Source organism: Papilio xuthus, unplaced genomic scaffold (assembly GCF_000836235.2).
Source record: "Papilio xuthus unplaced genomic scaffold, Pxut_1.1 DF826575.1, whole genome shotgun sequence".
Taxonomy (NCBI): Eukaryota; Metazoa; Arthropoda; class Insecta; order Lepidoptera; family Papilionidae; genus Papilio; species Papilio xuthus.
Window position 1 is genome coordinate 1 of NW_013532074.1, and position 8,322 is coordinate 8,322.

At 37.4% G+C, this 8,322-nt stretch overlaps 3 protein-coding genes and 1 long non-coding RNA gene across 5 annotated transcripts; all 4 read left to right on the forward strand.

Annotated features, from left to right (window-relative positions):
- Positions 1-86: 86 nt before the first annotated feature.
- Positions 87-487, forward strand: LOC106122993 (ctenidin-3-like; the record flags this gene model as incomplete). The annotated part of the gene is made up of 1 exon (XM_013319136.1): positions 87-487. A coding segment is annotated over one exon (401 nt), but the record flags the coding sequence as incomplete, so codon positions are not given.
- Positions 488-1,875: 1,388 nt separating this feature from the next.
- LOC106122994 (gastrolith matrix protein-like) lies at positions 1,876-2,686 on the forward strand. The gene is made up of 2 exons (XM_013319137.1): positions 1,876-1,987; positions 2,287-2,686. The coding sequence occupies exons 1-2, from the start codon at positions 1,930-1,932 to the stop codon at positions 2,589-2,591; spliced, it is 363 nt and encodes a 120-aa protein (XP_013174591.1). The 5' UTR covers positions 1,876-1,929; the 3' UTR covers positions 2,592-2,686.
- Positions 2,687-3,733: 1,047 nt separating this feature from the next.
- LOC106122997 (filaggrin-2) lies at positions 3,734-6,195 on the forward strand. Of its 2 annotated transcripts, XM_013319139.1 has the most exons (3): positions 3,735-3,875; positions 4,073-4,174; positions 4,415-6,195. In XM_013319139.1, exons 1-3 carry the CDS (start codon positions 3,791-3,793, stop codon positions 6,100-6,102), a joined length of 1,875 nt encoding a protein of 624 aa, XP_013174593.1. In that variant the 5' UTR covers positions 3,735-3,790; the 3' UTR covers positions 6,103-6,195. The 2 variants fall into 2 exon arrangements, with proteins under 2 accessions (XP_013174592.1, XP_013174593.1); XM_013319138.1 differs by having other exon boundaries at positions 3,734-3,875; positions 4,073-6,195.
- A 1,502-nt stretch (positions 6,196-7,697) lies between these two features.
- Positions 7,698-8,294, forward strand: LOC106122996 (uncharacterized). The gene is made up of 2 exons (XR_001228128.1): positions 7,698-7,859; positions 8,189-8,294. It is a non-coding gene; the product is annotated as an uncharacterized LOC106122996 (long non-coding RNA).
- The last annotated feature ends 28 nt before the right edge of the window (positions 8,295-8,322 follow it).

The window sequence follows — 8,322 nt, forward strand, 5'->3', positions numbered from 1 at the left end:
AAGGCTTTTTTAAATCTTCTACATGCATTAAGTGCTCCTAACAAACAGGTATAGGCAAATGTTATGTTATTTTCTCCATTTTTCAGGATCTCGAGTTGTAAGATCACCTCAATTCAGTGAAGCGAATGCGCAGGCGCAAGCGCGATCGTTTGGTGGTTTCGGTGGTTTCGGTGGTGACCCGTACGGTAACAGACCCTATTACCACCATCACCATCACGGACATGGATTTGGTTACGGTGGTGATAGAGGCTTTGGCGGTGGCTTTGGGGGCGGCCGAGGATTCGGAGGAGGTGGTTTCGGAGGTGGAGGATTTGGTGGTGGCGGTTTCGGAGGTCGACCTGGTGGGTTCGGAGGACCTGGATACGGATACGGAGGAGGGCAGATACCTCAGGGATCCATCAGTATATCTAAAAGCGTCAGTATTAATTCCGGCCCTGGTGGCGGCGAGGCTCAATCCAGTGCGAACTCTGGCGCTTACGGAAAGTAGTTTTATATAGAGTTTAGTTCGATTCCAGTTATTTAAAAGGCATTACTGTCTAAATAAAATGTTAATGAGACACTGCAAATGTTTTTAAATTCTAAATTATATTTTCTTATGTCAAGAACCCACCTTCTAGTATCGTGAAAACAAATCATTTAAGCTTGGAAACATCTGGAAAAAGGATCTATTGTGTAAGGAAAAGAAACTTTAAAGTGTAAAGTGTTTTTTTTGTTCTTTACTTATTAATAACGATTAAATGATGTGCTCTATGATACTAATTGATTCAATTTAAATTTATTATTATTCATTTCTAATGGTTTAAAAATTAAAATAAATGTTTAGAATGTACTGTTGTTGCGTCTCTTAATATTTATTTTCCTCATACGTACAATGCGATGTTGCAATATGTTTAGTGCAAATATCACCTTATGTTTCTCAGAATTTAAAAATGTCAATGTCTTAGGTCATTTTCCAGTCTCTATGGACCCATATGACAATGACCTTTAATTCGAATAAACATATATTTGTATGATTCCAATAATAAAGTTAAAATTTGAAGATGCAATTTCTTTAAAAATAGACAAGATCAAAGTATTTAAAAAAGTAGACGACGATTTACGTTCAGTTTTAACTGTACAGTGCAACAGTTCAGTTAAAACTGTGCAGTTTACACAGAAGGCGTGTAGCGGACTAAGTGTGATTATTAATTCTAACCTAAAGTTTTTATCTTTTATATCATAAGGTGGCAAACAAGCGAGCGGCCACCTGAAATCGCTGAAATAGAGAAGTGACCGTTGCCCATAGACATACGTAATTGCATATGCCTTGCCTACCTTTAATCGACGGAGGAGAGGATGCACAGAAAGAAAATATTTTCTCTTTCCATGCATCCTCTCATCCAGAAAGTTCACTTCCACTACGCATTCTTTCCATATAAGAAAAAGGGTGTGAAGGGAAAGAAGATGAAACGCGCAATTGCTTCTTTTGTGTAGTACTTCAAAAGTTCAAATACAAAGCTAGAGAATCTTTAAGTTGTTTGAATCTTTGAGTTTGGAGCTAGATTATGAAACTTAAATACATTATTAATAATTAATAGTATCTACAGACTATTAATAATTAATAACTTTTATTGTTTAATTTGTTAAATAAATGTAAATAAACTATGTTATTCACTCTGTTGTCTGCTTATTGACATACTATTAGGGAATTTTCGCGTGATGTTACAAAATGATATGTTTTTTTACTAATTTTTCTCACATCAATCGATTTATTTATTTATAATCAATAGCATAAGGTACAAAATCCGACCTGTTCTAAGTAGTAAAATATTTTCGTAGTAGTATTTGTATTGTAATGTTTGTATGAAAATTTAGTATTTATTTGAGTGGTATAAATTGAGTTTGATGATTGTAGACGAGTATTAAGGTTTGATATTTCGAGTGTTCAGGATGTTCAAACTGTTCGTTGTTTTGGTTCTGGCCGCGTGCTTCTTTGATGTTGAAGCTGGTATGTAATCATTTATTTTCATGGCAGATACTATTATTATTATTATTATAAGGATGAAATATTTGATTCTTTGTTTGTTTGCTTGAAGTATGATTTGAAACTACTGAACCGATTAAAACAAAAACTTTCACTGTTAAGAAGTAAAGTATCCCAAAGGTATATTTGTTACTAGATTTTTTAATTCCGCGCGGTCGAAGCTGCGGGCAACCACTAGTATAAAATTATTGGATTGTCCTGCAAAACTGATTCTGATATACAGGGTTGTTTCTGAATGTTGTGTTGATGATTATCTTTTTCAGGCACTCGTATAATCCGTTCACCCCAATTCGGGTCCGCCAGTCAAGCTAGTGCAAAAGCAAGTGCTGGTGGATTCGGTCCTCCAGGACAATTTGGACCAGGATACGGAAGACCCGGTTTCGGTAAACCAGGATTCGGTGGTCGTGCGATTGGAAAACCACGATTTGGTGGACCTAGCTTCGGTGGTCCTGGGTTCGGTGCGAGGCCGGGGTCTGGAACGAACATTAGTATATCGAAGAGTGTCAGTATAAGCTCAGGGAATGGTGGAGTTGCTAGATCCAACGCTCAGTCTGCTTCTTCTGGTTAAAAATGTGATATTATAAGAATCATGTTGTCAGTTACCCAATATGTAAACCTAATATTAATGAACCATTTTAAGACAATAAAATTACATTAAAATTGTACCTGGTTTATTTCTATGCCTTTAACATAAAATATAATATTAAAAACTAAAAACAAACAACTGAATATGTACTATACTACTATTATATAATATTATGTTATGGAATCTGTACTAGTATACATCTTTTTCTTACTAAAATAAATGCGAATGTATGGATGTTTGTCGGAAGGTATCTCCGTAACGGCAGGGATCTCGCTGTTTACTATGGAAATCTCTCGACTAACAATAAAGACATCAGCACTTGATCATACTGAAAATTAGACAAACTGAAGCTTCAGATTTATAAATGCAGAATTTTATCAAACACTTTCAAGACATCTGCTGTGTCACAAAACGTGTCAGAAATTCTGTTAAAAATAAACAATGGAAAAGTTCTTGGAACCAAGAAATAGACGTTTCAGGGACATAGCCATACGCTTACCTCATTTTTTCAATGTTGCTAGTTGACAAATAAATATTTGCCTCATTAATAACAATAAAACTACACTATATTTTATGTTATCCTTACCATACATGTATTTAAAGATAATATAATTATAATTCTGTAGTTTATACCTACAATTTCTATAAATTATCAAGATAAAAATGATTTATTACAATTAAAAACTATTGTCAGGAAAGCGTAAGACACCAAATAAAAATATTTAATTATTTTGAACTCCATAACAGAGAAATTAACAAGTAATGAGTAATGAATTACATTACGGGTGTCGTTGATCACCATAGTGTTCTCTCCGTCCGTTTGCCGCCCCCGTACTCTTATAAAAATTACATTTTTACGAAAGTTCCCGAAAATCAAATGAATGAACAAATGTGTTTAGATCTGAACCTTTAACTTTATTCTCACTGCCAACTACTAGTTTATCAAAGTATCTTCACGGATATCATTCTAGAAATTAAAAAATCCAAACATGACGTAATTTATATTATACATGAAAATAATAAAAAACCACTCAAATTTCTTAAAAGTAGTGCTAACATTAATGTTTACCTTCCAATTTGCTGCTACCTATAATTTTAAATTATACTATTCTTGGAAAAAATTTATCACACGTCGCTTATATAACGCTGAATCGATAGTTTTCTCATCAGAATAGTTTCAGATGTTCCACAAGATGGCTAAAGCATTCGTACTACTGATAGGTATCTGTGCCTACGCTGTCCAAGGATCTGTACTACGAAATGAAGGTAAAAATCGTATTATAAAGTTACTAAATTACATTTCTAAGAGTTATTTCAAATAACTTAACTATACTTTAGTTATGTTAATTAAACATCTTTTATGTAAAACAACAAATAATAGTACCATTTTGGGATCAAGCATTAAAACCATGTTTTATCACGAGACGTGTTCTTAAAATGTTTATCATGCATCTCCCTTTCAGACGCAGTGTTAAAACGGCAAGCGCGGTCACCAGCACCGTGCGATGAATGCGACTCTCCAGGAGTACCAGCGCCGGCCCCTCCCCCACCACCGCCTCCGCCAGGTATACCACCGGTGTTTCATACAGAACAGTGGAGCGGACTGACCCATAGTAATGGTGGACATGGAGTATTCAGTGGTGCAGCCGCTTCCATAGACGGAGGAACACAAAGTGGCAGTCAAGCATTAGCTTTAGCTTCCGCCACTGGGGGTGACGATGAAAAAAAAGGAACAGCTGCGCCAGAATTATTAAGTAACCGATTTGGTTTCGACAAGGATTCTGATAGTTTTGGTCAATCATCAGGTGGCGACTTCGGCGGACAGGGCGTTGGATTTGGCGGCGGTAAGAAATTCAGCGGCAGCAAGAGCAGTTTTAAGGAATCACATTTCTCCATCCAAAGCGGCGACCTACAATTTGGAAAAGGCTTTGGTTTCAAAGACGGAGGTATTTTTCACCACCAACAATTTTACACGCCCGGACGTGGCCTTGGGGGCTTTGAAGGAGCCAGAAACATTCATGGAGGTTTCGGTGCTGGATCTGCTTCGCAAAGCTCTTCATTTGCTTCAAGTAGTAACAATCACGACGACGCGGGGGCAATTCATTTCGAAGGCCAACATTCAGAAAGGGGAGATTTAGATTCTCAATCAGATCATTTGCATTCCGGGTCTGGCTTTGGAGGTAGTTCAAGCAGTGCAAGTAGTGCAAGTTCTGTATTTACTGGAAACCAGCAACAACAGCAATCTGGATTTCGAAGCGGAATTCAAGGTTCTGGTTTCGGATCAACAGGACGGCTTGAAGATGGTAGTTTAGGATTTGGAAGCCAGAACGCCCAATTTGGTCAATCTGGATCAAGCAACGGATTTTCTTCGAACGAACAACAACAACAAAATTTGCAGCTAGGATCACAAAGAGGTTTTGGAGCTGATGGTATTAGTGGACATCAGCAGTCTGGCTATGGTTCAGGAGGCCACTTTGAAGGCGAAAGCTCAGGTTTCGGTAGTCAAAACACTCATTTTGGACAATCAGGATCAGTGTACGGCCAGAGCAACGGATTTGATGCTAACGAACAGCAACAACAAAGTAACAGTCAATTTGGTCAATTACAGTCTGGTTTAGGTCTTGGGGCAGGCAGTGCAAGCAGTGCAAGCTCAGCATCCTCTGGAAACCAACAACAACAACAATTAAACCTTGGATCGCAGTCAGGTTTTGGTTCCAACGGTAGAGACCAAAATCAAGGAGCTGGATTTGGCACAGCAGGTCATCTCGCGGGTGGAAGCTCAGTTGGCCACTTTGCACAGCAGGGATCAAGTTTCAATTCATTCGGTAAAAGTAACGGTTTTGCGGATAATGGACAACAACAACAACAGCTTGGATCACAAAAAGGTTTTGGGTCTAACAGTGAAAGTCAAGGTCAAGGCGCTGGGTTCAGCTCATCAGGTCAAATCGCAGGAGGAAGCTCTGGCCACTATAGACAGCAGGAATCTAGTTTCAACACATTCGGCAAAAGTAACGGATTTGCGGATAATGGACAACAACAACTTCAGCTTGGTTCACAGACAGGTTTTGGGTCTAATAGTGAAAGTCAAGGTCAAGGCGATGGGTTCAGCTCATCAGGTCAACTCGTAGGAGGAAGCTCTGGCCACTATGGACAGCAGGAATCTGCGGACAATGGTCAACAACAACAACTGCAGCTTGGTTCGCAGACAGGTTTTGAATCCGGCGCTGGAAGTCAAGGACAACTTGCATCTGGATCGAGTTCTTCCAGTTCAAGCGAAGCCAGTGGATCATCTTCTGGAAGCTACGGTGCGAATCAACAAGAACAGAGCGATCTTCACACAGGTATAGGTGGTGCTCTAAAGCTTGCAGCACAGGGTTTGAAACAAGCTCAGGAACAAAACAGCGGCTGTAGCACTTGTGGTAAAAGCAGTTACGCTCTGAGCAATGCCAAAAGTCACAGCGGATCAGCGATTGCCCTCTCCGTAGCTGGTTGAAGTACATAATCAACCAGAAATTGATAAAATTATGTTACGTTTATTGAATGTTTGTCACTTTTCCGATATTGAAATATATATATTTTTCCAATATTTCTGACTTATTTTATTCACTCCATATTACTAAATAGGCAATATAAATATTATAATTTGAAATGTATTTTTTTTATTTTAACACATTTCTCTAGAGAGAAAATTTTCTCTAGAAATTGTCTTTAAATTAGGAAGAGATAATTAACGTACGGAAAATCCCATCTCACATTGGGTTGTCATCGTATCTGGTAGCGAATGTCAATATAATATGTAACTATGGCATATAAATAAACCAGCCCTCGTAATATGAACTCTTATGAAGTCTTATACTAGGACAAACGTCATATAACCTGGTCACTAACAGTTCCTGTAATAGTTTTCTATACGAAGACACGAGGACAAATATAAGATGTATAATGTATTGACATGATCTATGATTTGAGCTAACAGTTGTTGTAAAATTATTAGTACAATAATGACGAATATCAGCATTGGTCAATGCCATAAATTCAAAATATAATCTACTGATGTCAAATGACCGACGCTACTACGCTACAAACAAATATTATTATCTTAACTATCTCATTTTCGCCGAAAAACTGAGATAAAAATGTGTCTAGGAAATTAGGGAGGGATAGGTGATAGGTGAAACTCGATGGCAGCTTCCATATCTGGTCCAATCAAAATTCACGCGGAGTTTACTGCAGAAAGAGTCTTCGTAAATTCGAGTTCTAAGTAATGTCATAATTTTTTGTCTGTATGTTGGTTTTCATTTGCGGAAAACTATACTCTGTTTTTTTTCTTCAAAGAGAACGAGAGCAATGCCTTTACGTTTTTGAACAACTGCTTTGGCACGCACGGTAAGTCATACTCTTTTGTTTATAAACATTTCTTCATGTAAGTACGAGGTTAGTTGCCAACTTACATTCACGTGAGTTAATTAATACATTATAACGTTTTTTTTTATTTAATTGTATTTAAAGCGAATTTGGATTTGTAAATATTATTAGGACACGAAAGTAATTACAGTAGAACCCCGATTAACCGAGTCGCCAATAACTCCAATCTAAAATTAAAAAATTAAAACCTAATTATTTTTTATACTCTCCATTTTTGTTAAGACCTGATGGGGTTGCTCCTAACTCGACTAACTATCATATGTTTACTGTTGAAACGTTCGTACAAATCCATATTGTCATCCCTCTTATTCTCCTTGAAAATACAGAGATACCAATATATTTAGTACTGGTGTTTCCACAGTGAAAATTAATGTTAGACAACAGTCAGCTAATTGATGTTAACTCGCACCTTCTGACAGTTCCTTGACAGTTAATGTCATGACAACCAAACAATGAATTGCATACTTGAGTTTCAGTCAACGTCCTGATGTTTATTCGTAGAAAAATATGGAAGATTATTTAAAAGATAAATATAAAGTATAACATTACGTAATCAAAATTAGCATCAAGACTTTGTTACTAAGTAATTCCCCCGACTTTGATTTGATTTCACACCTTACATATAAGTCGACACGATTTATTATCACTTTTGTACGAATCAGGAACTGATACTCGCAGTTTTCGGCGAATAAGTTGTTTGTATAAAACAGGTATAAAATTTATAACATGTTACAATGTATGTCATTAGGTCTAACGAAATGGCAGGGAGAGCTGTCCTGTTCGCTTTTTTTACTTTAGTCGCGTACACTACAGCCGATGGACAAAGTAAGTATAGAGGTTTAGGTTAATTGGAATTTTTTCGTCCCAATTCAGCAATTGCAGTCGTGGTGTTTGCAATTCTTCAACAATATTCTCATCCTATTGGACTAAATATTTTAATGGTTTAGATTTTATTTTGTTTTTCCACTTAAATGTACCGTAACGTGCACTTAGTAATCTTTCAACGAGAAGTTTTCTTATTTGTAAAATAGCCAAAACAGAAGATCAAATGCTAATATTGGGTCCCCCGCTTGTGAAATTACTTTCAACACTACTTGCTATATATATTTTTTATTTCACTACCAGATAATATTTAGACTAACAATGTTTTTCAGATGACCTGACCAGGATACAACGCTCCCCGCACTACTGCGACTATCCACCACCGCCACCGCCGACTCCCCCACCTCCTCCACCACTAGGACCACCACCTCCTCCTCCCCCTCCGCCCCCACCTCCGCCACCTCCA

Excerpts from the sequence above, each read along its gene's own strand:
- LOC106122994 (XM_013319137.1), top strand. The coding sequence starts at position 1,930 with ATGTTCAAACTGTTCGTTGTTTTGGTTCTGGCCGCGTGCTTCTTTGAT. Across the intron at positions 1,988-2,286 it reads CTTCTTTGATGTTGAAGCTG|GCACTCGTATAATCCGTTCA; the intron begins GTATGTAATCAT and ends TATCTTTTTCAG.
- LOC106122997 (XM_013319138.1), top strand. The coding sequence starts at position 3,791 with ATGTTCCACAAGATGGCTAAAGCATTCGTACTACTGATAGGTATCTGT. Across the intron at positions 3,876-4,072 it reads ATCTGTACTACGAAATGAAG|ACGCAGTGTTAAAACGGCAA; the intron begins GTAAAAATCGTA and ends TCTCCCTTTCAG.